The following is a 27,035-nucleotide window of genomic DNA, read 5'->3' on the forward strand; positions in this document are numbered from 1 at the left end:
TATCAAGAAAATGCTTTCACCCTCTTTTAGAAGTACTATGAAAACTAAAAATGTAAAATGGTAGTTATAGAACTGTTAAAAAAAGAGAGTAAATTGCCGAATTGCCCCCAAACTATCACTTAATTTTTTCGATTTCCCCTCAACTGTTTTTATTCAATTAAGAATACGAACTAATTTTTTTCGCCAATGTCCCCCTTACCGTCAAATTTCCAAACATTTCATCCATTTTTTCGTCAATATTGAGGGCATAGTTGTCCTTTACCGTAGGGGGGAGAGAGAGAGAGAGAGAGAGAGAGAGAGAGAGAGAAGAGGGAGGGGGCTAGATTGAAGGTTCATACCCAAAAAAAAAAAAAAAAGTTAGTTTGTAAAAACCAAGTTAAGGGGAAATCGAAAATTAGATAATAGTTTGGGGGGCAATTCGGGAGTTTAGAAAAAAGATCTACAAAGGGTATACAAAAGTGCACAATCGTCCCATAAAAATTAGCACAGTAAATCACTAAAAGGGGACAAATAGAACTTTAACCTTTTTTTAAAAAGGTTTTATTATTCCCTTTAAGTAATAAAACAAATCGGGAAAACAAAAGGAGGCTGCTTTCGTGAGCCATGACAAGTGCCTGCGGCACAGAGGCCTCGTGAGCCGCGAACAGTGACCCATTCATTATAATTTCCTTACACCAACAAATAATTAAAATAAAATCCGTACACTCGAAAAACCCCGTGTCCCAAGCCTATATCAACCGTTATTAATATTATTTTACTTTTTTAATTTTTTAGACAACGTTTCCCTTTCGAGTAAGTTTCTCGCGTAATTTTTATTTTCCGGGAAAAAAAAAATACATATCAAAATAGAAAGCCCAACTGTATAAAAGCCAAACCCAAATATCATCTCAATTCGGTGTGTGATTTTCTTCTTTTTCTATGTTTCTCTTTGTCTTTTCAGGTCTCTCTCTCTCTCTCTCTCTCCATCTCTAAGTCGCTTCAGCTTTACAATAATGTCATAGCTAGCAAGTTAGGAACCTTTCAACTCTTTCTTTTTCCTCAGTCATTTGGTGTAAATTTCATTCCAGGGCCTCCTCCAATGTTTCTATTTTTTATTTTCCTTTAAGCGTTGATGGGGGAAGTTGTTCTTAAGCAGTGCTTGAACTAATAGTAGCTAGCTGTAAATTTGAGCTTCCAAGTGTGTTTCTTTGTAGTTGCTGAAGCTTTTTTCTTTCTGCTAGACACTGGTCTCTGCTGGATTTTTGCTGACTCTTCAGCTTGAAAGAGCAGCTGGGTTTTCTTAATTCGTCGAAATAAAGTGTCTTTGCCTGTTTTCTTGGAGATTTGGAAACTGGGTTTGTGAGGTAATATATTATATGTTAGATCTTCACCTCTTCTTCTATTGATTATTTGAACTTATTGAGTGTATTCTCTCTCTCTCTTTCTCTCTCTGTGTTTGCAGACTGTATGTCTCTCTCTAATTTTAAATTTACTTCTCTCTAAAGATATTTATTAGTTTATTTAATGGCTAAGCTTGTATGTAATGTGTAAGGTAGCAAATTTTATAGACTAAGCTGAGATCTGATTGAAGTTATTTTTGTTTCTTAAATTCTTTATCTGCCTGAGATTTACAAGGTTGCACCTTTTTGTTAATGTACTTATAAATTTGTAAATTTTGTAGAGTTTCTCAGTTATTGAGAGTGTAAGGCATTCTTATATAGTATTAAACACTAGGATTTTGTGGTAACAAAGCTGGTTTGGTTTGCCTTTTAAAGAATATAGCAAAAAATAAAATTCCAAGCAAGCTTTGGATTCTGTTTTTGTTGCTCAGAATTGAAAACTCCAAAGATTTCAGAATAAAATTTGTCAGATTGGAAATACATCTATTCAAGTTTGGTGTTGTTAGTGTCATTGAAAAGAGGAAGCTGCTTAAGCAGCAATGCTTGTCATTGGGACAGTAATTCGCTGTTTTGTTGTGGTAAATCATAGCCAGTTTGATAAATGAGTGTTTCTAGGCAACTATTATTAATAAAGCAGTTGGGATCTTCATTCAATTGTATAAAATTGAGTTTTTAATGCAATGTGTTGAAACATGATACATTAAGCGTTTACCATATGTAGGCTTTCAACTTTCAACATAACTTTGTTCAAGTGTCTGCTTAATCTCTCTCTGATTGTTGCGTGCACTATTTGTGTATTTGCAGGCTTATAGTGGCCAATTTTCCTGACCAATATAGTAGATGAAACACCCCATAATGACTTCCAAATTTTGTTAATGATTTGCACTGAGCCTAGTAGAGGAAAAGTTTAGATGAGTGTTTCACAATGCAAAACATATCTATGATCGTTATGTTCCTGTAGAAACTTATAATCTAAATGCTTCTAAATTTTGACTAAGTATTTTTTACTGATAGAAGAGATCTTGCTTTGATGGATTTGTGTATTTTCGTTCTTAAGTGTTCATGACTTTATTGACTCAAGTATGTAAGTGGTTAAGCTTATGACTTTTTTTGTCATTGATCTTCCATTCCAGGTAAAGACTGCATTAGTTTACATTGCTATTTAAATATTGATTCGGCCACGATCTTGGCTTGGAAGATACCAGAGTCATTCTAAAGAGTAAAGACATGTGGTCCACCTGCATTCAGCTGAAATGAAGACCTCACAGGTGTCACTTCATAATTTTTCATGTTGTTAGTGTGTCATATCTTGCACATACTACTCTTTACTAATATGAAAGTCCTATTTTGGGATGTGCAGAGCACTCAAGAAATCCAATCTTCAAGTCAAGTTATACATGATTCACAAGGTGAAGTCAAAAACCAAACTACCGAGGCTCCTGCAACAGATTCAGCTTCTGTATCCACTTCAGGCAATGACAGTAAGAAAGTATCACGTCAAGATATCGAACTTGTAAGATATCAAATTCAACCTAATTTTGCAGTCTTTTCTTTCCTTTTTGTACATTTGCTTTTTTATTCTCTTTTACTCTTTACCTTTTTTTCCCCAAATAATGTTTGTGAAGTAGCTTGACTAATCTGTTTCTCATCTTTGTGATGGAATATTCTGCAAAATGAACGTTTTAGGTCCAGAATCTAATAGAGCGGTGTTTACAATTATATATGAATAGAGATGAGGTAGTTAAAACCCTCTTGACTCGCGCAAGGATAGATCCTGGATTTACAACTTTGGGTAGGCAACTTAAAACTTATTTATACTGTGATTACTGCCATTACATGTTTATATTGTAAGTTGATTGATTTCTTAAAAGATGATACTGACGTAGTTGTTTTCCATTAGCTATTGTAGATAGAATGTTCCAGAACTTTCATTTAAAATTTTCTCTCGCTGCCTTTCTTTTGGCATAGGGATCCATGACTCCATGAAGTGGAACTGGACATGTTATGATTATAACTAGACATGTTACTACTACTATACATGACCTTTTCTCTACTTACAAAGAGAAATTGATGAACAAATATGTAATCTCGAGAAGCTACATGCTTATGATTTTCTTTTCAAAAGTAAGTTGGAAGAAAATGCTGACTTGCTATTTTTTCTTTTTTTCTTTTTGGATTTTGTTGATTCAGTATGGCAGAAGTTGGAAGAAGAAAATGCGGACTTTTTCAGGGCTTATTACATAAGACTAAAACTGAAAAAACAAATCCTCCTGTTCAATCATCTACTGGAGCATCATTATCATCTCTCAAAGTATAATCCCATGTCTCCAAAGGTTCCTTTGGCCCCTATACAAAATGGGATTCATCCAATGCCTGGTAAGTTTTCCGCTTGCAGTAACATGGTGGTGGAAATGCATGACTTAATACTTTTATGGTTTTTTTTTCCCCAAGCTCTTTAGCAGTAGCTCTACTTTGTCACCATTACTCCTTTGTTGGATGCATAAGGAAGGAATAGGGATCATAAGTTGGTTTCTCAATGCTAACAGAGCTGTGCTTCCTTCTTTAGAACTTTGGATAAACTCTTGCTTGACTTTAAAAGTTAAAATGTGATTCTAGATAGTGAGTATTAAAGCATGATTGTTTCTGTGAGTTCTATTGTGGGTACAGATCTATATAAACCTGCGAGTTTGCGGTAATGTGTAATTTGACATTTCTATATAATAATTTTCATAATAGTTGACCCAAAAAAAGAAAGTGCTCACTGCCGCTTGTTTGCAGTGCAGTTAACAACTTACCAATGGGATACCCTGTCCTTCAGCAACCTCCAATGCCAGCAGCAGGTCAACCCCATCTTGATTCCATGGGCTGTGGAATATCTAACTGTCATGTAGTTAATGGAGTACCTGCACCTAGCAACTTTCATCCCATGCGGATGAATTCTGGGAATGAGTGAGAATTTGTCCTTTGCCCATTTTCTCTTTAATTACCTATTTAACATGACAGTTAATTTGTTTCCAAAACCATAAAGACGCTTGTGTTCCTCTGATACCCCCTTTCCCATTCTAATAAGAAATACAATTGTTCAAGCATGTTCTTTTCCCTGGGGAACATGTTTATTGGATGACATTGGCTTGTCTGTGCACCTGTATCCTGTTTTGTTTTATAGAAATGTTGCTAATGGCAGCTGTTTTTTCTCCTTTTTGTAAGTATGATGATGGACTGCAGCGGTGCTGATGTGGCTCCTGTCATTCCACCAAACAGTGCCATGTCATCCATGTCAGAGATTCCTGTAAGTCCTACATCAGTTGCATCCAGTGGTCACTTCCCATTCTCCGCGTCAGACATATCAGGAATTGGAGTAGACACATCAACGCTTGATACAACATTTACTTCTGATGTGGCAAGTTCTGTTGGGTTGCAACTTGCACCTGATGGCGGGGCTGGAAATTCTCGGGATTCTCTCAGATCACTGGACCAGATTCAGTGGAATTTCAGCCTATCAGATCTTACAGCAGATTTGTCAAACTTGGGAGGTAATTTGTAGTGTCGAGCAATTTGCAGATCTACAATTATGTCTGAGATTTTAATTATAATTAGTTGCAAATACTCAATCTTAAAAAGGAAATAGTTGCAAATACATAAAAGCAAGCTAAGTTCCCAGAGAAAAGAAAGCGAATAAATTGTTGAAGGCCACACATAATATCCATCTAGTCACACTTAAGTTGTCTCCAAGTTATAGCAGGAAGCATTCATGCTAAGTTACAAAAGCTTAGACAGGCTTTCATAACTTCCTCCAAAAGCATAGCAGGAAGTGTACATTTAGAATCATTGAAACAAATTTTTGAATATTTCCCTTTCCTATTTTACATTATGTAAATGGTCTTCTGAATAACATAAAACTGCCGTTGCCATGGCAGCATATGTTTACGTTTAAAGATGTTTGAAAGGCTTATAGCATTTCAGTCTTACATGCCGGGGCAAATATAATGACATGCTGGATCCAAGCATGAATTTAGCAATAAAGCTGCTTTTGAATAATGCTTATATCTAATGTTTCTTTAATGCGTTGACTTGATTTTATTTGCAGATTTAGGAGCCTTAGGAAACTATCCTGGTTCCCCCTTTCTGCCGTCTGATTCGGAAATTTTACTCGACTCTCCAGAGCAAGAGGGTATAGGTAATTGGAATTGCATAAGTTATTCTACATGCTTGTTGGTTTTACTGATTTAAGTATTGTTGGATGTGCAAATACACCCCCAGAAGATCATTAATTGCTTTACCTTGCTTCAGTGGAGGAGTTCTTTGTTGATTCTGTCCCGGGGCCGCCGTGCTCTCAATCAGACGAGGAGAAACCCTAAACAAAGGTGAGGAAAGTCCCTTTTCACTTTAAATTGTTAGGGAAGGACAATCAATCAGTTAGAACTTGTTATATCTATTTACTAGGCATTTCAGGGTCTTGTCATCAACAGCTGAATCTTTCTGGATAGCTAGTTTGATCTGTATTAGAATAGAGATAGGAAAGTTGTTACATCACTAGCATTTGTAATTTTCTTTTCCCTGAAAAGTATCTGAGAACATTGAGGACCATAATTGGCTTTTGTCATGGATTTGGATAAATTGGCATCTATTTGCAGCCATAATAATCTGATTGAATGTTAAATTGATTTTTCTCCCATTTTGTAGGACATTAGAGCTGAACATAATTGATTTCGATTTACTTTCGATGCTACGAAAATTGACATGTTATATGCATTATGTTGGTAATAATAGGACATTAGCTAGAGAACTATTATAGTGATCAAAACCTCATCAAACAACACAGAATTTTGATGGATGCTGATTTATTGTCAATGAATGAGTGCTTAATAAGACTCCCAAGGAAGGTTCAACCTCAAATCTGCTTTCTTTTTGGGGTTTCAACCCCTCCCGCCATGCTAATTGCAGAAAATAACTTAACGTGCTTTGGCTGGTTTTATAATTCGTGAATTGGAGAAATTAAATTAGCCTTATGGTACCTTTTATTTTTCAGTTTATCACTATTTCTAACAGCTTAAGCGTTAAGACTCTCCTGCATCCATGGTTTGCATAATGGAAAACCAATATTTTGATACAAGTGATGTTGGAAGATGAGGGACTCGAACATGAGACTTCGAATCCAAGGGAAAAGACCAGGCATTTTCAGATATATTATATATATCATTTTAAATTTTAATAGCCAACTGAACTCGTGTGCCATGCATGATGGGTGAAATTTTGCCAAATTTTCAGGTTGTTTTCAACGCTCATGTCACGTGATTATTTTTGTGTGTGCAAATTTTAACACAAACTTAGCAAATAACATATTTTTATTAAGTTGCAAACCCCCTAGTCCTAATTTTAATATTAAAGCATTTTTTGTATTTTTCTTTTTACTCCCAGTCGAGAAAGCGTAGTTCTTCTTTATCTTTAACCAAAAAACTTGTGACAGCGGAAGTGTCTTCTTAAATGGTTAAAATTGACTAATTCTCAATCTAGAAAGACTGCCTTTTGATTAATTAAAGCAAACCCACACACAAGACAATTTCTACTAATTTATTTGGTCTATTTTAAGAAATATTTTTGAACCATTGGACGGTAGGTGACCACAATCTCTTGGACTCATGTGGTCCAAGAGATTTGTAATCACTCAGCGTTGGATGTAATTTCAACGGTTCACCTATTCTTGCACTCATTTTAAGAAATATTTTTGAACCATTGGATTAGTATCTAACGGTGGGTGACACAAACTCTTGGACTCATGTGGTCCAAGAGATCGGGACTATTGGTAATGAAGCTTACAATGTATGTTTTGTGGACAACCATGACATGTTCACATATGGAAAATGAAGCAAAAGATAGAGAATGGTGAAACATTCAAAATACCAGAAAATGCCATTGGTTAATGCAAATATTAAGAATTAAAATTATTTATTAAATAAGGATAAGATAGTAAATTCATACTTTTTCATATTAAACAAATTAAAATTAAAAGAAAAATCATACCTATTTTTATGGAACACAACTATTCATTATCTTTTTTATTCTAAAATAAATTTTAAATTTTAAATTAAAAAAAACCTCTTACAGAGGCGCAAGCGCATGCAGAGAGCTAGTTTTTATGAAGAAAAGGGGGAAAAACCCCCCAACACCCAACCACCAACACAATAGCTAACTAGTACTAATCAAACAAGCCTTAACAGCTCCCAAAGAATCATTAAGCAATAAACAATCAAACTAGGCATGACTCTCCTCAAAATAGTAACAGCCCAAGTCCAGATTGTGACTTTAAGTGGCTGATGGGTTGGCCGTACACTCTTTCGAACAAGGACCCAGTCAAACTTAACTTCCGAACTAAAAAGTCAATCAATTTAACACCTGAATTAATTAAATTTGTCAATTTAACATTTGCTGTTAGATTTTTTGAAATTTCATCTATTTTTCCGGTAGTAATAAGGATAAATTTATAAATTTGAATAAAATAATAGTCAATACATAAAATAAAAAGAAAAAATAATAACGCCAAAATAATAATAATAAAATAACGTTATTTATAGGGAAATGACCCTCAGTGCCACTCCTTTAATAATTTTAACTAAAAATGCCATCCCTTCCCAATTTTTTTATAACTATCAACTATAAATAGAAAATTATTGTACCCTTATTGCTCTCCTAACACATTTTCTGAAATTGACCTCCCGCCCATCAGCTCTCCGTCGCTCAATCTCTTCATCTTCACTCTCTGGTCACTTTGCTCTCACTCTCTCGTCTCTCAGCTCTAACTCTCTCATCTCTCGTCGCTCAGCCGTCACTCTCGCTTCTGTCTTCCTGTCCCAAAGTAAATCTGTGCATCGAAGAACAACGCCATCATTCACAGCAAACAGGTACTGTTCATCGGAATTCTTTTACGGCTTAGGGTTTATGGGTTTGTTTGAAATTGGTTGACGGGGTTGTTTGAAATTGGTTTAGGGTTTGGGGGTTTCTCTGAAATTGGTTTAGTGGGTTTTCTGAAATGGGTATAGGGTTTAGGGGTTTCACTAAAATTGGTTTTGCTTTAACTCTGTTTGCTAACTTAAGGGCTTGCATATTGGATATGGATAAGTTCTCTATGTTTTTCATATTCTCTTGTGATGATTTGGAATTTCAGTTTGGGGATGAATATTCAATGTCTACACAAAGGGCAAGGAACCATATGTGGTGTAATATGAGTTCTTTAAAAGTTTGTTGTTTTGTGCTTGATCATTGTATGCTTAAAACAAAGCGGGAAATGAATGAAGATGGGAACATGCCACCAGCAGGTGTGGTTTAGAGAAATGGGGCCATGGATTTTGCTATAAGCTAACTCTTTAAGCTTTTGCTTGTCTTTTTTGTCTATGGATAGTTAGACAACTCTGTTTATGAGGTGAACTTTTAATTTTTTAATTGTACATGTGTAAGAAACATTTTTTTACAGTTTTGATGGTTTATTTATTCATTTATCTTTCATATTGATAACACATACAATACATACAAACCTCTGATTTTGTTAACGAAAAACTGAAGGGATGGTGCCAATGTCATTAATTTCCTTACATTTGAAAGGAGGGCATATTGGAGTCATGATTGTGGTTGCCACTAATTGATAGGATGTTCCATGACATTATACGTTGAAGTCAATAAATTGTTTCCTGCTGTCTTCTTGTTGAATTGTTCTGAATTAGGCTTCTGCTACTGCACATTCCTATTGTAGCTTAAGCTGTCATGATTATCTGGTGTTTGGAGATGTGTCTGTAGATATTTAGTTAATTGTCAATGATCATGTAAGGTAAAGACTTAAATCCTTGTGAGACAGAAATTGGAGTGAGTGACCAGTAATTTGAAGGACACATGAAAAACAGAGTGAGAGACAAGTAGTTTAATGGCATTTTTTAGGAAGCCTTGTGAAGAGAAAATATAAAAGAAGGAAGTGGGAAAATATAATGGCACTCTCTCTTTCTCTCTTTGCAGTCAATGTTAGGGTTTGTTGAGGGGGTTCTTGAAGGTGAAAGAGAGGGTTGCTTCGTTAAATGCTCTCTCCCTTCAACAATCTCTCAGTTCCGTCTCTTTTCATGTTTTCAATGGATGTCTTTCTCTTCTTCTCTGCTCTTTCAGGGCCTCAAAAAACCCAAATTCTTGGTTTCGGTTCCGACTTTTTTCACATACTTCCTCCTCATTCTCAATCCTCTCACAGACAGAATTCGAGCTTTTGTTTAGGTGTTTCTGCGATTTCCAATTCGGGTCTGTCTGCAAAACGAGTGATTCTAAGGTAGGTTTTGTATTTGTTATTGACTAGTTTGTCTTTTTGTACGGTTTTCATTTGAAAAGGATCATTTCACTAACCTATGACTGATTTTGTGAAGTTTAGTAATTAGAGAGATTGCAAATTTCTGTATTTTAACTGTGAATGACTTCATGCTTGGATGAAACTTCTATTGGTCTGATTGATTTTCATGCTATGGATGACGAAGTGCCTCAAGTTGCTATTTGTCATGTAGGATTGGTTCGTTTGTGATGCGTGTTTTCAGTTTCATTTTATGATGCATATTTAGTGTGGGAATTTATTGTGGTTCATGTGCTGTAATTTGTGTTTAATTTTCACTTAATATCCTATAATAGGCCGTTGAATTGTGTATTGCTTGTTATTGTCCAGATTGCAACGGACTGAATTTTTTTTAATAATAATGCCGTGCAGGGAAACATGGTATCGCCAATTAAGTTGATGATTGGAGAGGAAGATAAGTTCCAAGGAAAAGCATTGGCGCTATCCCATATAAAGAGTGCAATAAGTACGATAAAAGAGAAATTCAGTGAGCAACAGCTACGAACCTTCGAAAAGAGTTGTTTTGGGCATCTCCTACTCATCGAGGACCTGAAGTGGACGTCGCCAATTGTACACGGATTGTTGCTGAGGAAAGCTGATCCGAAGACTGTTTCCCAAGTGAACGGGATCAAATTCATTGTTGGCAATAAGGTGATCCAATTCACACCGCAGCAATTTTGCGCCGTGACAGGGCTAAGGTTTGGAAACCTTCCCTTTATTCCGCTTCCCAGTAATGACAACTGCTCATTGAAAAGGAAGTATTTTGGCAACAATAAAACAGTGAGCCTGTTGGAATTAGAAAAAGCCTTCCGCGACTGCGCTGATGCGGATGATGCATTGAAGCTCGGCTTTGTATACTTCGCTGTGTTTGTGCTGTTGGGCAGTGAAAAACATGTCCACATTGACATGCGATATTTGAAGTTGGCGGAAGACCTTGAAGATTTTGGGAAATATCCATGGGGTGCTGTGTCTTATGCGAAGACAAATGCGCCATCACTGCTTGAGGGCACTGTGTGCAGATTACCAGCGAGTGAAAGGGCCCAAAAAAGCTTCGAAAACAAACAAATCTAAAAAGCAAGTAAAGACAACGGCAACTGGTAGACCAAGAGAGTACCACCTGAAGGGTTTTGCCTTTGCACTTCAGGTGAGCACATTTCGATTCCTGTTGAAGTTAAATATCATTTGTTTACAGTAATGGGTTCTAAAACAGTAATGAGAGAGAGAGAGAGAGAGAGAGAGAGAGAGAGAAATTGAGAGCTGCATTGGAGGAGCTAAAACATCATTTGTTCATGTTTATTTTATGTAATTATTACTTATTTGGGGGATTGATTGGTTTAGTTGTTGAAGGATGAAGATGAATAAAAGGAACTCTGTCCACTGTTATTGTTTTTTGACAGATTCTTTTGACTAATGATATTGTGTTTGTGTGTGTGTGTTGGTAGATATTTTGTGTGAGAGAGACAGAGAGAGTGAGAGAGAGAGAGAGAGAGAGAGCAAATTGGGTGGCTGTTCTGGGCGGCTGTGGTATTTAAAAAAAGAATTCTACAAACAAATAAAATAATTTGCAAAGTTAAAAAATTGATGGTAAAGGGGAGAAACATTCAAGGGAGGGGGTCAGGGGTAGAAGGGAATTCAAGAATAGAAAATGGACAGAAGGTTTTATTTTATTTAATTAGTAATATTATTCTGTTTTTGCTGAATATTATATCATTAATATTGATGATGAGCCCCGTGTTTTTCTATCAACAACCCTAAGTTAACACTAATTACCTAATTATAGAAACAAGTTTACATTTTCACTCCTTTATGTAGGTGGGGGATATTGGATATTAGGAAATAATCTTTTTTCCTGATTTGTGTTGAATGCTCTTAAACTAATGACTAATGTGGCCCGAACCACTTTTAGCCTCTATGCATCTCTAGATGGCTGTATTTCTTTTAACTTTTGTCAATCATAGGGCAAGGTTTAGACTGCAATTAATACATGCTAATTATTTATCTTTATTGTATTCTTGGCTTTTCATGCCCTATTTAAGGTTATAGCATGTGATCTCTAAGGCTTTTCTTCCTCAAACCAGATTTGGGCTTACGAGGTATTTCCAGCGTTGGCTGCACTACATTTGGTGGTGCACGAACATAATGCCTACATCCCTCGTATACTACATTGGAGGAGCAACACTTTGCCGCGTTTTTATGAGCTAATGAGCCAAGTATTCGAGAACCGTGAGGTTAGTTCAGTTTGTAATGATAATCTTAGGCATATGAAAATCTAATATAATCAGTTTACTGATATGTCTATTGTCTGCGTAAATTGCAGGTTGATGTGCAACTTATTCGGCCATCTGTAATTGAGAAGCAGCAGCCGTATTGGATTTGGGGTGAGTGTTGACAACATGAAGAACTTGTTCAGTTGTTTGGCGATGACGCTGAACACAAAACCAGCACGTCTGCCTCAGTAGAAGAAAAAGATGAGGACATTGAAGAAACTGCAAGCCTTCCGTCGTCTTCTAAGGCAAGCATTACCTATTTTCCAAGATATATGTCATAATACAATAGGAAATTAGCTGCTGTTTTGTTCGGATATATTTTATTCCAATATTGTAACACTTGCATTCCAACTGAATGCAGGGTCAAATGGCGTCCACTGAGTTACGCACTTTGAAGCGTGACTTTCAAAGGATGAAGGATGACTTCGCCAAAGTTTCCAGTTCAAATCGAGCCCTTCGCAACAGAGTGGCTGAGTTGGAAGAAACTGTACGGAAGGAGTCATCCAAAGTTGAAAGAAATAACAAGTGTGTCGAGGATTTCCGCAACACACTTGCTGCAATGGAGCATTATTTTAAGGTGGAGATAGAGCAGCTGCGAAAACAAGATGGTGGGGTGAAAGAAGCTTGGGAAGGACGTGAGGACCTGGGTACTCCTCGTATGAAGGAAGGAGGCGACAATGACTTGTCGCCATTACATGACAATGTCAGTCCGCCTACAAAACCGGCAGCAATGGAAACACAAGTCCCCAGTGATGGAGCCGAACCTTCCGCAGCCATGGTCACTCTAGTTCCTGACTTACAAGTGCATGAAGCAGCTGCGCATGCACAATCCGAGAAGCTGCCTACCCCGGAAGATGTGGCCGGGTGTGACGAAATCTGCCAAAGACTTATGTTTTTGTTAGAAGATTGGAAAATAGCTGACAGTGTGCCATCGGCAGCTCCGATGAATCCTCCAAGTATACCTACAATTAGTATGGCTGCTGATGAAAAGGTAGTTTAAGTGTTGAAAAAAAAGAAGTGGAAGGTAAAGGGTGTAGACAGAAGCGCCCGGCCCAGACATTGTTAAGTCCATTTACTGATCCTTTGAGGAAGAAGAGGACAATGACTGTGTCGGATGCGCCTGCAACCCCGCCATCTTTTGATCCATCAAAACCGCTGCCCATTGAAGATGTGAAGGCAGTAATAGAATTTTGCACTGCGTGGAAAAATGATATCAGGTTCGGATTCTTGACCTTCGAAATCCAATCCAAGCCGTATTAATATGCATCTGAATATTTGTCATTACCGAAGTCTGAATTATGAGATCAGTCCAAACGTAACGGTTGCAAGTTTGCCTTTTGTAGTGTGCAGGTGCAGCTTGAAGCATTTTCGTGGGCGCTGATTTTTTCTATAAACTCATCGATGAAACGGCATGGATTAGCTCAAGGGTAAGAATACACAAATCTCTTCTTTTTTATGATAATTCAATTGTTTTCTCTCCTTTTTTAAGTGTACAAAAGTGGGAAAATGTGCTCATATTATATGTCAACTTTCAGCACCTGGAAATGGCAACCTTTCTTATCCGCAAACGGCAACTCTCTCATCCGTTGCTATTTGGAACCGACTGGACAACGGCAGATTATGCCTTGCAGGTACACTTTTTACCATGTTACATTCACTGCTTCATTTGCTTTTGGTTGTCATTGTGTAATATGGTTTCATTTCAACGTCTGCAGCAATTCCTAGAGCCGTTAAAAGCGACTGGCAAGACACGTGGATCGAAGAAGGCAGCTGCGTCCAACACCAGTGACCTTCCAGCCAACAAGCTGAAGAATGTACATCACTTTGTGAATGGTACGTGGCAACACGGCTATGCCCAATCTTGGAAAAAAGTCCGCAAAGTCTATTTTCCATATAATCTTCGAGAGTCCCATTGGGTTGCAATCGAAATTGATTTCGTCCGACATACTGCAACCGTGTATGACTCCTATGTTGAATATACCAAACCTTCGAAGTTGGTTACACTTCTGCAACCTGTTAGCGATACGCTTGCACGCGTGCTCTACAATATGAAGTTTTATGAAGAATCAGAGGTTGAAGATGTGAAGCAAAAGGGGCTGCAGATGTCGAGCTTTACGCCATTCTCAGTTTGCATCATTGGAGGTGTGCCACAACAACGAGATGGGTAAGAATTATGAATTTAGTTCATTTTAGTTAATTTTTTCAAATTTTTATATAAATGCAGTTGTCATTTTCCAACTTATTGGCCTCACAGTACGTCTTGCGGAATCATGACCGTTCAATTCATCGAGCATCTCAGTGCTGGGCTTTCGGTGCATAAAATTGACCCGTCCAAGATCAAATATTACCGACTGAAGCTTGCAATAGAGGGTTTAAGGGGGGAGGCATATTTATGAGGTAAATGTCTTAATCTTTGTCAATTGACCTCAGTGACGACTTATGACTGGGGAATTCACTTTGCTCATTATTTATGTTAGGAACTCCTTTGTATGAAGATGCAGACGTGGAAGCTTTGCTGGCCCTACTTTCGCTTGTAATCCTACCTTTTTGCCAGAGCTAGTTGGTTTTGTTAGTATTGCGAGGTGTAATATTGTACAATCTAGAAGCAGTGGCTAATTGCCTTACATGGCACACACACTGTTTCGATTTTGAAGGTTAACTATTTTGGACACCTCCATATGTAAATATTGTTGCTGTTTATGGATGCTTTTGTAGTTGCTCTTTATGGATGCTGTTATAGTTGGTGTTAATGGATGCTTTTATAGTTGCTGGTTTTGGATGCTTTTTTTAGTTCCTGTGTATGGATGCTTAAGAATGGTTCATTCTCTGACTTGATCGTAATACTTCAGGTACAGTTTTCTTACTTTTTACTCTGCGTTGCTAGTGGAACTCGCAAAACATGGAACTTGTGTGTTATTTGTGTATGCGTTTTAAATTGTTGTTATGCATTTTGTCCACTAGGGTTTTTATGAGTTAGTTTATTTATTTAGGAGCTTGTGTCTTGTTGCTGAAAAAATTTATGGATTTGTGTTTATTCCTGTTTTGCTTGCTCATTCATTATGAGCTACAGAACCAACCTGTATTCAGCTTGCATTGGCATAAGAAAACATGAGGGGTATTTGCTTTCAAGTGTGTGATGTGGTTATTCATGCTGCTGCCATCCACAGAGGAGGTGGTGAGGTCATTCCCACTGCTAGGACACTCATCTATGCTTCCCAGCTCACTGCCAAGCCAAGGCTCCTTGAACCTGTCTATCTTGTTGAAATCCAAGCTCCAGAGCAGACTCTGAGTGGTATCTACGGTGTTCTTAATCAGAAACGTGGGCCCGTGTTTCAGGAAATGCAGAGGCCTGGTACCCCACGCTACAATATGAAGGCATACCTCCCCGTCATTGAATGTTTTGGGTTCTCTGGTGAATGAGGGCTTCGATTGCAGGGCAGGCCTTCCCACAATGTGTCTGTGATCATTGGGAGATGATGATGTCTGATCCATTGGAAGCTGGATCCCAGGCTTCACAGCTTGTGACAGATATCCGTAAGAGGAAGGGTTTGAAGGAGCAAATGACCGCACTATCCGAGTTTGCGGAGAAACGGTGAGTAATTTGTTTAATTATATCCAACAATTGGAGGACGGAGTTAGTTTGAGACAGTAGTTCCATTGCAGTGCCTATGTTTGGTTTTCAGTTATTTGGTTTTGTTTAATGCGTGTAACAACCCTGTTGTTGTAGTCACCATCCTCTATTTTCTTTGTTACTTTGCTTGTTTTCTTTTGGCTTGTCATATCTGTGTGCAAGATAGCTGCATTTGGCACTATGAACCGATTCGGTGGCAGTTACAAATTAACAGAGGTCTTAATTCTGGATCTCCCATTCATAAACTCTATCTATGTGTGTCATATGTGTGTGCCAGTTGTTTTTGCTGGTCCGTCTCAACCAAGTGTTGATTGCAATATTCTAAAGAAGATGACCATACACTGTTATTTTATGTAGGCACACGTATGAGATGGCTTAGCTTGAATTGGTTTGGTTGTTCCAAGTTGTATGTACACAATCTCAGAGTCAGTACCGAGTTGGTTTACATTTCATGTATTTGTCCGTGGTTTTTTTCCCCCAATATTATGATTATGGAGATGAAGTAAATATTAATGTGGACTTTATAGCATGTTTATTTTGTCATAGATAAGATTAAATGTAACCACTAATGAACTGATCCCTTTATTTGTTATTGTTTATTTATTCCACTTGCGTGTGCATCACATGGACATCTTAGGATTTCTTTACATCAAACTGCCTCTTAAGAGTCATGAGAAGAAGAAGAGGAAGAAGAGAAAACAGAAGGACCTAGCTGGAGCTTACAAGTAATTAAACAAAAGTTCATTTAGTTAAAGTCAGGGGAAGAAAACATGTTTATGGCACCATTCCAAATTCACTGCCCCCTCGAATTGCACAATGCCAATTTGGTCTCCTTCGGCGACCCTAAAGCAGGCAAAACACTGGTGTTGGAAGGAGATTGGTGTTGGAAGGAGATGTAAAAGGGTTATTGTGCATTCCATTGGCCAAGCTTGAATGGATTTTGTTTTCTATTGTATTTGACCCTTCTTTTCAAGCATGCCAAAAATCATCCTGGTTTTGTAAGATGTGGTTTGAGCCCAAGGAATTTACCGTGGCTCGTGCATTTTTGTACCCAATATTTCATAGCTGCCTTCTTTTGAAGGAGGATTCATTGAGGGAGAGAATTACATTATACGTTGAATATGAATGGATGTGCAACTCCAACTATCATTTCAAAGGGAAACATCAATTCATGGTAATATGAGGATGGATAACAATTGTCCTGTCCGTGATATTTGAAAGAAAAGGATTACTTTGAACGAAATGGAGATAGTTATTAGACCAAATGGCATTGACATACGATGTAATAGCAATATTAGGCCAATATACTTCACTGTAGAGGCAATATTAAAGCAATATAAGTTCAATACCATAGGCATATGATCACAATATACTTCTCATATGGTGGCAATATACATGCAATATGTATGCAATACCAATACAATATAAAGCAATATACATACAATATGTATACAATACGAAGGCAATATTAAGCAATATACACGCAATATAACAGCAATATGAAGTCAATCTACATAGAATACACACACATCCAAAAATACGACTACATTTGACAGATGCAAACCAAATCGCCTCCGAACCTTAACAATCCTATTCCGTGAAGGAAAAACGAAGGCACCAAAAGATCCATGTACTCGGGTGAGATGAACTGCAGCAGCACTTACCCTTACTACAGGTCCATGAAAAGATCAATGTCTTTGTGCTTTCTCCTCGCTGCATGCACGAGGCTATGATGAGCCATTCCCTCAGCACCCATATTCAGACCTGCCAGACACCAGGTACATCAATTTCACTCCAATTGTAGTCTGGTGAAATGACCGACGCATAATCTTGAAACATTTCGAAGCCGTTGTTGAAACATTCAACCATTTCATGGTTATATTCTTCAGATTTGGTGAATTTTTCGACGGCATTTTTCTTTATCTCTTCCAATTTCAACTTCAACGACTCTAACTCTTTGCTCCGACTGTTTGCTTTTAAAGTTTGCTTCACTTCTCCAGCATATGCTTTGTTCAGCTTGTTGGCCAAATTTCCCATAACTTGGCCATGAATATCACATTTAGTCTCCCACCAATCTGTTGCCTTAGACAAATATTGGAGGTCGTGCTTGACGGCTGAGATTTTGTCAAGCGGATCACTGCTCTCAGCCTCACTTCCAGATGAAGTGGGATCATGATTGGGAGTCGGAGGTGGAGATGGGAATGGCACATGCCATGGCTGGTCCCCCGGGTAACTGCCATGCTCGTTTGGAGGGCGTACATCCGACATCTTGAACTATTGATGGGGACAATTCACACCTGGCGACTGAATGTTTGCATTTGAGTACGACTCATTACCTTTCTGAGGTTGAAGAAGTTGGCTAAGTTGCAATTATTGATAGGAAGGTTGAGTTATATGTAGGAATTGATATGAAGTACATTCGGTATGTAGGTGGTGCATTCAATTGATGGGATTGCAAAGTAGACCATTAACTCGTTGGGTGTAATTCACAGCAGTAGAGCATTACATTAACAACAATAAAATGGGCTGACAAACGGAAAAAAGCTAACCTTCATGGGAAATTGGAAATTGTGGATTTGAACCCAAACTAGGACCATGTAACTAAGCATTTATTGCGAATTTCAGAACAGTAAAGTGGAACATAGCAAAATAGCAAATTACCAAAAGTGCAAACTTGGAAAATGAGAAATAAGGAAACTTGGAAAATTGGAAATAGAACAAAAGGAAAATTGGAAATTTGGAAAATTGGAAATACGAAAATACGAAAATACAAAAAAATGGAAGCTTGGAAATTTGGAAAAGTGGAAATAGGAAAAAAGGAAAATTCTAAACAGGAAACAAGGAAAGAGGATAAAAGGACACTTCAAAAATTGGGTCATTGGAAACTAAAGACCCTTGGAAAATTGGAAAATTGGAAATTGAACAAAAGGAAACTTGGAAAATAGGAAAAAGGCAAAAAAGGAAACTCTGAAAACATGAAAATTCGAAAAAAGGAAAATTCGAAAAATCGAAATAAGAAATAGGAAAAAAGGACACTTGGAAAATAGGCAAATTCGCAAATTGGAAAATTGAAAATTGGATATTTGGACTATTGGACTATTGGATAACTGGATAATTGGAAATTAGGAAATAAGGCAACTTTGAAAATAGCAAAATTGGAAATCGAACAAAAGGAAAGTTAGCAAATTGGAAAATTGGAAATAGGAAAAAAAGGAAACTTAGCAAATAGGGCAATTGGAAAAAAGCAAATTGGATCATTGGACAAAAACAGAAAATTGGATAAATGGAAATAGGAAACAGGGACACGTGGAAAATAGGCAAATTGGAAACGAATTGAAATTGTGGAAATGGGAAATAAAACAATTACCATATTGGACAATTGTATTTACTTTCTCAATTAGGCAAAGTAGGCAACTTATTTTAATTACATAATGGGAAAATAGGAACATTGAAAAGATTGGAAAACTGGAAATAGTATAAAAGGAAACTTGGGAAATTGCAAAATACGAAAATGGGAAATAGGAAAAATAGGCAAAAATAATGAAAAATTGGATGACACATGGAAAATAGGAAAATATGAAAAATGGAAACATGGAAACGAATTGAGATTGCTGAAATGAGAAATAAGACAATAACCATATTGGTCAATTTGAATGAGTTGGTCAATTAGCCAAATAGGCAAATCCCTTATTTGAATTACATAATGGGAAAATTACCAAGTTCGGAACATCCAAAATAGAAATATATTAGAAAAAGTCATACAGTGAACTGGGTAATAACTCCCGCCCAATACTATCCCGCCTAAGACTCCCGCCAATCCCTCCCGCCAATTACTCCCCCTCATTCCTCCCTCCAATAACTCTCTCAGTTACTCCAAGTCATTAAAGGCTGCCTATATTAATCAACCTAGCTGTTTGAAATGAAAACTTCCATCACATTAACTGCAGCCATTACCTTCCCCACGGATTTCCCTCCCATCGCATTTAGACCCCTTTATTTCCAATTAAGTCGTACACCAGCCTACAATAAATATCGAAGACCATGGACCATAACCTCACACCAAACCAAACGATTTCAATTACTGAAGGAGGGAAGAGTGAAACAGAAGGCAAGTCACCCAATTCACTCACTGCAGACTTGGTCCATGGCATGCAGCAATGTCGAGGCAATACAATGTTTTGGAAAAATCTCCATGCAGACATAGTTTCAAAAATTGTGGAGGGCCAAGCTAGATGGGGTGTCATAAAAAACCGCACAATTCGCTCTCGTTATCATGCCCGCATGCATCTCCTACATATAAAGGCAATGAAAGGAAAAATTGAAATTGCCCCTGCCACTGCAATTATGGTATTCAAGGAATCAGAAGAAATGGCCAAGTTGAAGCAACAAGAAGTGGAAAGCGGATTCGAACTATTTCGTAAGTTTGCAAAAATAGTGGATCCGGCAGGAAACTGGGACAACATGACTGTGGCCGGGGTCATGAATTTCATGGGTCGTGGTCGCCGCAGTTGAAGAGTATGCAACTTCGAATTTGTCAATAGCAGGGAAATGGAACTATGAGGTCGCCTCTTTTTGTATTATGTAACGATGGGGTGGCCTGTTGTTGTATTATGTTTTTTTTTGGTCGAATGTTGTTGTATTATGTAAGTTTGGAAATAGGATTTTATGGAATGATGATGCCTCTTTTTGTTTTTGTGCGTATACAGTTTATCGGTGTCCAGTTGAGTGGCGATATAGCAGCAATAACTATACAATAAACATGCATATAATGGCAATATTATGTCAATAAGAGTGCAATAGAGTAGTGATAGGGTTACAATATGATCATATTACAGTACGTAGTCATCAGAATGTATTTAAAATTATTTGGTCCAAAAAAATACAAAAATACAAAAAATAAAAGTAATTACAACCTGGAAAAAGGATGAATTATACATCCCTTAAAAGATATATGACCTACATTACAGACCTTCAAAATGAACTCTATATATATAATGCATGCCTTGTAGCACCATCACATCCCCTAAATTACAGAAACATGACACCCCAAAACCTCATGCTCCTTCCTCTTTCAACCCCTAAATTATCCATTGGACATGAGCAATGTATTGGGGTTAACATTCGTAATGCTCCTTCAACAACGATATGTAGTCAAACACATAGGACATTTCACCTTGTATTTGGCCCACATGTGGCCTATGCATTGGCCGAATTTGTAATCACAACAGAAGGTATAGTCGGAGTATCACGGTAATCTGTGTCATAAAGGAATTAAAACAACTTGAATGTTTTGGATCCATTTGGAATTACATTCCAGACCTTTTAATTTCGCACTCAAATTATAATAGCAATATGGAAGCAATACCAGTGCAATATATGTACAATAGAATGGCAATCTGGGATTTAATGACATGTAGCAATGCAACCCACATTATGCAAATGTAAAAGAATTCCCATTGAACATAACACGAAACCCACCACAAATAAAAGTAAAGTTGACATGACCTACCAAAGCAACAGAAATCATATTGTCTAAGATACATTGCGCACTGGAATAGTGTTTTTACAGGTGCTTTTATTGTGGCCTGCGGAACCACACCTTGAGCACTTTCTTCTAATGGTGCCCTCTCCTTGCGAGGGAATTCTTATCTTCTTTCGTCTGCCTGGCATGACCCTTGCAATGGGAGGCAGCACAACTCGACTTTGAACATCTTCAGGAATATCCCACATTCCGTGAGGCTGTATCGGGTAGATGCTATCCGAATAAGCATCCATCCAGGTTTTTGAGTGTAATACCGAGAAGCCTTTGAGTATACATTTACTTTCAAGAAGCGGCAAACTGCAACTACATGCTTGCAAGGTAGCTGCTCAAGCTGAAACTTTCTACAACTGCAAGTGTTGTTCGTCAAATGTACGAGGCCATCCATATGACCGTCCAAAACATGAAACTGTGCATTATTCGGTTTAACCACATTCATCCTTGCAGCATCCTCCAACCTGTTCCTCAACTTCTTCTCTCCAAAATTGGGGCACAATGTTGTTGTGCACTTCAAAGCCAACTCACGACGTTCGGTGAACCATTTGACAAGGAGATTCATAATTTCCCCTATCAAATGAACCACTGGCAGCGTCCTTGCAAACCTAAGGACTGAGTTGATTGACTCCGCAATATTTGTTGTCATTACATTGTAGCGGCGTCCATCCATGTGAGCTCTAGACCACTTATGTAACCCTGCCTCTTCAAGATATTGAGCAACATGTTCGTTTCGCTTGATCTTGCGAAAATGACAATCAAATTCAGCAATGGAATAAGATTTCGCAGCCTGCTCAAAGTGCATAAGTATTGGATCACGCTTTTTCAACTTGCAAGTGCGTTTCATGTTCCCCTTCATATGATAAAAGCATATGCCATGTTGCGCAGTTGGAAAAACTTTGTTCCACACATTCTGTATGCTAACATTTCGATCAGAAATAATAACAAGATTGGGACACTCACCAATGGCTTCATGAAGTTTAGTGAAAAACCAATGCCATGATGCATCCGTCTCCAAATCCCCGATCCCAAAAGCAAGAGGATATATATTTCGATTACCATCGAATGCATTTGCTACAAACATAACACCCTTGTACTTGGATTTTAAATGAGTGGCATCCACAGCTATCACTGGGCGCATGGAAGAACAAAACCCTCTAATACATGCGCCAACCGCCATAAATAAATACACAAAGTGATTGTTCTCATCAGTTTGGATGTGTGTTTTTGTGCCGGGATTCATACGCTCCAATTCATAGCAATAAGCTGGAAGAATATAATATGCCTCCTCCGCTGATCCTCTAATGGACAATAGAGCTAACTCCCTTGCTTTCCAAGCTTTCGAATAATGGATTCTCAAACCAAAGTTGTGTTTCACATCTCTCATAATGTCACTTGGTGTGTATATTGTCCGAGAATCCTTCGACTTTCTTTTACATGAAGTGGCTACAAGTGCTGCGGTTGCTTGACGATGGTTGTCACTTATGAACCTCAAATCACATTCATGGACAGTTGTACACCTCACAATCATGAAGCTGTATTCTCCAAATCTCGATGCTCGGACCCGCCATAGGCATGGACGTTGATAACAAACCACAAGCAACCTCTTTGTGCAGGAGAATTGCACCTTAAATTCGAAGTGGCCTCTTATTGCCGTCAACTGTAACTCCGTCAACAATGCTTTCTTACTAGAGAAAATTTGCCCAACTGTAATTTTCGGATTCCAATCACTTCGCGAACACCCGCTATCCAAATATGCTTCCCCATCATTTACACCGGCTTCATTGTACCGGTTCTGTTCACCTATTTGATTCCAATAATGTTCACGAATGGGTTCAGATTCTCCTCCCATATCCATAAAATCTGTCCCTACTTCACCTCCCACATCATTGCCATTTGTATTATTCCAACTTACTTCATTGCTTTCAACAATGGCAACTGAAGAACGACCCATCCGACTACTATTTGTCGTGATATGCATACTATCAACTACATCATTTGTGAGTCCTTTATCTTCTATACTCACGAGTAAGGGAGCTAGTTTTGAAGGTGTTACCTCAGAATTGTACTTCATAAAAAAATTGACATCATCATCATCCTCAATCTTTATGTGCTTCCACTCATTCGAGGCCACCAAAACTGAGAATTTTAAGCAAACCTTGTCTTCCCTGCTGTTTGTATTACCAATCTGATGCACACGGTCCAACAGTTCAGCAAATTTGATGGTCCGTGGAACTATTAAGCCTTTTGAGTCACCCCCTTCGTATTTGCACATCTTCTTCGAGGTGACCCATTTTCCATTGTAGCACACGAGAATAACAATTGTCTCCATGTCTGACCATGACAAAACAACAGTTCATTAACACAATATAACCACAATAACCATGCAATATAACAGCAATATAACCACAATAACTATACAATATAACAGCAATATAACCACAATAAACATACAATATAACAGCAATATAACAGCAATAGAACAGCAATACGACAGTAAAATAAGAGGAACACTGGTGTAACACATCAGAATCACACTATACAGATCTACTACATCAAATGGAAAATCCCAAGTGCAATTGGTACAAACCCAGATGAATGAGCATGGATATTCAACAAAACCTAACCCAAAGCAATTAAAGCCAAAACCAATTTCACACAGACCCAAACAATCAAAATGTAACCCATTTCACATAATCCCACTGATATTAAAAGAAAATAACCATCAACCCTACCTTTTCGAGATCGGCAATCCACTATCTGCTTCACGGTTGCAACCAGCTATTGAAGACATACCTAAAGGGAGGGGTTCGCGATTCCAAACAGAGAGCAAGACCGAATATGGGGAGAAAGAGACATAACGAAGCTAGAGAGAGAAAGAGCTGCGGTATGAGAAAGAGAGCAAAGACAAAGACAGAGAGTTGTGCTACAGAGAGAGAGAGCCAAGAGAGAGAGAGCTGCGATAGACCTATAGCAAAGAGAAACAGAGCTGTGCCACACAGAGAGAGAGAGAGCGAGAGAGAGAGAGAGAGAGAGAGAGAGAGAGAGACAGAGCTGAGAGAGACCAAAAGTTATGAACTTGTGATAAATCAGCAATAAGTGGCCAATAATATTATATTTATAGGTTATAGTTTTACAAAAATTGGGAATGGGTGGTATTTTTAGTTAATATTAACAAAGGGGTGGTAGTGAAGGTCATTTCCCTTATTTATAATGGTAAAAATATAAATATAAATAAAAAACAACCCACCTCTTCCTCATCCACCCACCCATCCCATCCCTATTCCCCTTGCCACAACCCATCTCAGCCACCCAATAGCCCCCCACCTCCGCTGTCGCCATCCACGGCGTCCTCACCAATAACTCAACAACATAATCGACGCCTTAATCGAAGCCGACGACTTGAGAACTGGTCCTCACCATCTCCGAGCTCCACTCCTCAAGCCGTCATCATTTCTCTTTCAATGTATCTAAGGTCCGATACCTATTGTTTACTTGAGCAATTCTTCTTGTTTGTTTTCTGTCTGTCTCAACATTCCTCTGAGACCGGGGAGAGGGAGAGAGAGAGAGAGAGAGACGGGGGGAGGGAAGTATGGGGAGGAGAGAGAAAGAAAAGGGGAGAAAGAGGTTTTTTTTTTGTTTTTTTATTTTGGTTGCATTTTTCTAGTTTGTAACTATTTTACTTTTTTGGACGGAAAAATGAATGAAATTTTAAAAAATTAATAATAAGGGCTAAATTGGCGATTTTAATTAATTCGGATGCTAAGTTGAAAGAATTTTAGTTTAGGAATTAATTTCTATAAGGATCATAATTCAAGAGGTAAAACGATAAAATAATTTTATAAATACCTCAGAATATGTAACAATTTTCTCTTAATCCTTCATTTTCTTAAGTAATCAAATGGTAGTTTTGAACTTTATGTATCGATTTAAGCTACGATTTATGATTTTTTTATTTATCAAACACGACGTCAAAATCTCATTCAGTGAATTTCACGGTGAGGAGATTAATAAATCAAAAATATCAAAAAAAGAGATATAAATGACATGTGGTGCATTGCATGTAGAGTAAGTTGAATATTCCTTAATGCTAGCAAGTTAGCAACATTCTCTCTAACCTTCTCTTTTAAACCTTCTTCATTTTTCTCATGACATGTTTCACTTTCCTTACACTTAAAACAATGTAATTAATGCATCAAATAAGATAACATTTGTTTCCAAATTTGCCCTTATTTTTTGTATTGATTTTAATGTTTCCTTAAATTTATTATTACAACTTTCTTATCACCTTGTTAAAAATTAAATAAGAAAAAACATTAGTTTTTTTTTCCTTTTTTGAAAGACTCCAACAAATAAGACTTACCTAATTAATGGTTTAAAAAAAAAATTCAATAATCAGACTTACCGAATTAATGGTTTGAAAATGCTAACAATTAGTTCTTTCTCATGTGGAAATTTTTACATTTCTCACTTCTTCACATGCACACTGCCTTTCCTTAACTGGTCTGTCAATTTTCTATTATGTCTAAACTTGTTGATGTGTATGAGTTGTAGTGGGGGAACAAACAAAAAGGAAGACAAATTAGTCAATGTAATAATGTATAGAATTTTCATTCTATCTTTATGTAATTTTCATATTAAATGACGAAGAAAATTCTAGAGGAAGATAGATTAGTCAATTAAATAATGTATGGAATTTCCGCTATTTTTTTTTATGTAATTTTCATATTAAAAGACGAAGAAAATTTTAGAGGAAGACAGATTAGTCAATGAAATAATGTATGGAATTTATGCTTTTTCTTTTTGTAATTTTCATATTAAATTACTCAGAAAATTCTAGAGGAAGACAGATTAGTCAATGAAATAATGTATGAAATTTTCGCTCTTTCTTTATGTAATTTTCATATTAAATGACGAAGAAAATTCTAAAGTAGACCTATCAGAAAAGGATATACATGTGCTCATAAATGAAAAAGTAAAATACATGTACTCCTTCTTTGTTCTGAGGAGTGGGACAAAAGTGGGTGTTTATAAGACTTTGAGAAAGGCTTTTACCAAGAAATCAATGAAGACTAGAGGAATACTTTACCAATCAATCAATGAAGACTAGAGGAAGACTTTATTAATCAATCAATGAAGACTAGAGGAAGACTTCAATACCAATGAATGGCTTCTTTTTTGGTTGGGGGAACGTGTGTGTGGGTGTTAAAACTCATTGGAGAAATACTAGAGGACTATACCACATCATGTGGTAGATAATGTGTCAATTTGCAAATAACTTTAGCAACAAGTAGACTATATTAGCCACCTACAGCTTTAAGCTTGATCATACAAATAATGCTTGAATCCTCTGTTTTACTGCGGCTGCTAGCACAAAGAAAGTCGATGCTTTCATTGCCTCTTCTACCTCCACGCGGCATTGCTCTGTCGGGCTTTCTCCCATTGTGGAGAATTTCCCACTACTGCCTTTGGTAGGAGTATGAGTTGTGTCTCAGTTAGTGTGGTTGATCTTCCTAATTGCCTTAGTTAGCTTTGCCTTACCAACTACCTAATCAGATATAAGGCCCCTCCTTGGAGAGAAAGTTACTAGCAGAACTATATAAGACTTTTAACAGTTGTCACATATGATTATGTGTATTAAACCCATTTCAACCACAACCCTAGAATTACACAGAGTAACAAGTATTATTTATTGAATTATTGAAACAGTACAATATTCTAAACAAACTGACTATGCCAGCTCATCACTAATCCAGCTCAGCAATGATGAAGGTTCCTAACAATGTCATCAATCGATGTGACGTAATGTTATTGATTAAAATATAGTCATCCCTACCACCTCATGTAAATCCCACAAGACTCCCATTCACGG

At 37.4% G+C, this 27,035-nt stretch overlaps 5 protein-coding genes and 2 pseudogenes across 7 annotated transcripts; 5 read left to right on the forward strand and 2 right to left on the reverse strand.

Annotated features, from left to right (window-relative positions):
* The first annotated feature begins 890 nt into the window (after positions 1–890).
* On the forward strand, positions 891–6,054 carry LOC103332245 (uncharacterized). 3 transcript variants are annotated; one of them, XM_008234969.2, is made up of 10 exons: positions 900–1,008; positions 1,221–1,343; positions 2,513–2,647; positions 2,740–2,892; positions 3,066–3,171; positions 3,570–3,755; positions 4,163–4,328; positions 4,587–4,912; positions 5,467–5,556; positions 5,670–6,054. In XM_008234969.2, the coding sequence occupies exons 3-10, from the start codon at positions 2,633–2,635 to the stop codon at positions 5,735–5,737; spliced, it is 1,110 nt and encodes a 369-aa protein (XP_008233191.1). In that variant the 5' UTR covers positions 900–1,008; positions 1,221–1,343; positions 2,513–2,632; the 3' UTR covers positions 5,738–6,054. The 3 variants fall into 3 exon arrangements, with proteins under 3 accessions (XP_088908620.1, XP_008233191.1, XP_008233192.1); XM_008234970.2 differs by having other exon boundaries at positions 900–940; XM_089052494.1 differs by having other exon boundaries at positions 891–1,343; positions 5,640–6,054.
* Positions 6,055–7,553: 1,499 nt separating this feature from the next.
* LOC103330675 (uncharacterized) lies at positions 7,554–12,121 on the forward strand. Its single transcript, XM_089052408.1, has 4 exons — positions 7,554–8,278; positions 10,105–10,743; positions 11,811–11,960; positions 12,050–12,121. The coding sequence occupies exons 2-4, from the start codon at positions 10,111–10,113 to the stop codon at positions 12,119–12,121; spliced, it is 855 nt and encodes a 284-aa protein (XP_088908534.1). The 5' UTR covers positions 7,554–8,278; positions 10,105–10,110.
* On the forward strand, positions 10,738–13,216 carry LOC148917348 (uncharacterized). The gene is made up of 4 exons (XM_089052496.1): positions 10,738–10,876; positions 11,811–11,960; positions 12,050–12,244; positions 12,361–13,216. Exon 4 carries the CDS (start codon positions 12,367–12,369, stop codon positions 12,997–12,999), a length of 633 nt encoding a protein of 210 aa, XP_088908622.1. The 5' UTR covers positions 10,738–10,876; positions 11,811–11,960; positions 12,050–12,244; positions 12,361–12,366; the 3' UTR covers positions 13,000–13,216.
* A 76-nt stretch (positions 13,217–13,292) lies between these two features.
* On the forward strand, positions 13,293–14,719 carry LOC103326794 (uncharacterized). The gene is made up of 5 exons (XM_089052495.1): positions 13,293–13,426; positions 13,535–13,630; positions 13,715–14,163; positions 14,254–14,396; positions 14,477–14,719. Exons 2-4 carry the CDS (start codon positions 13,544–13,546, stop codon positions 14,393–14,395), a joined length of 678 nt encoding a protein of 225 aa, XP_088908621.1. The 5' UTR covers positions 13,293–13,426; positions 13,535–13,543; the 3' UTR covers position 14,396; positions 14,477–14,719.
* Positions 14,720–14,803: 84 nt separating this feature from the next.
* LOC103332450 (elongation factor 2 pseudogene) lies at positions 14,804–15,595 on the forward strand (annotated as a pseudogene).
* Positions 15,596–17,299: 1,704 nt separating this feature from the next.
* Positions 17,300–17,898, reverse strand: LOC148917349 (uncharacterized; annotated as a pseudogene).
* Positions 17,899–21,061: 3,163 nt separating this feature from the next.
* On the reverse strand, positions 21,062–23,619 carry LOC148917350 (uncharacterized). Its single transcript, XM_089052969.1, is given in 2 exon segments — positions 21,062–21,416; positions 21,419–23,619. Coding segments are annotated over 2 exon segments (2,331 nt in total). The 5' UTR covers positions 23,496–23,619; the 3' UTR covers positions 21,062–21,162.
* Positions 23,620–27,035: the final 3,416 nt, after the last annotated feature.

The sequence above is a fragment of the Prunus mume genome, linkage group LG5 (genome assembly GCF_029339155.1).
Source record: "Prunus mume cultivar Tortuosa linkage group LG5, ASM2933915v1, whole genome shotgun sequence".
Lineage (NCBI taxonomy): Eukaryota > Viridiplantae > Streptophyta > Magnoliopsida > Rosales > Rosaceae > Prunus > Prunus mume.

What these genes read in the sequence shown, in the direction of transcription:
- LOC103332245 (XM_008234969.2), top strand. An exon ending in CACGTCAAGATATCGAACTT is followed by an intron (nt 2,893 to 3,065) that starts GTAAGATATCAA and finishes TGAACGTTTTAG; the next exon opens with GTCCAGAATCTAATAGAGCG. An exon ending in AGATTTGTCAAACTTGGGAG is followed by an intron (nt 4,913 to 5,466) that starts GTAATTTGTAGT and finishes TTTTATTTGCAG; the next exon opens with ATTTAGGAGCCTTAGGAAAC.
- LOC103330675 (XM_089052408.1), top strand. Translation starts at nt 10,111, where the DNA reads ATGGTATCGCCAATTAAGTTGATGATTGGAGAGGAAGATAAGTTCCAA. An exon ending in CATCACTGCTTGAGGGCACT is followed by an intron (nt 10,744 to 11,810) that starts GTGTGCAGATTA and finishes TCCTCAAACCAG; the next exon opens with ATTTGGGCTTACGAGGTATT. An exon ending in AAGTATTCGAGAACCGTGAG is followed by an intron (nt 11,961 to 12,049) that starts GTTAGTTCAGTT and finishes CGTAAATTGCAG; the next exon opens with GTTGATGTGCAACTTATTCG.
- LOC148917348 (XM_089052496.1), top strand. Translation starts at nt 12,367, where the DNA reads ATGGCGTCCACTGAGTTACGCACTTTGAAGCGTGACTTTCAAAGGATG.
- LOC103326794 (XM_089052495.1), top strand. Translation starts at nt 13,544, where the DNA reads ATGGCAACCTTTCTTATCCGCAAACGGCAACTCTCTCATCCGTTGCTA. An exon ending in CGGCAGATTATGCCTTGCAG is followed by an intron (nt 13,631 to 13,714) that starts GTACACTTTTTA and finishes CAACGTCTGCAG; the next exon opens with CAATTCCTAGAGCCGTTAAA. An exon ending in GTGCCACAACAACGAGATGG is followed by an intron (nt 14,164 to 14,253) that starts GTAAGAATTATG and finishes TTGGCCTCACAG; the next exon opens with TACGTCTTGCGGAATCATGA.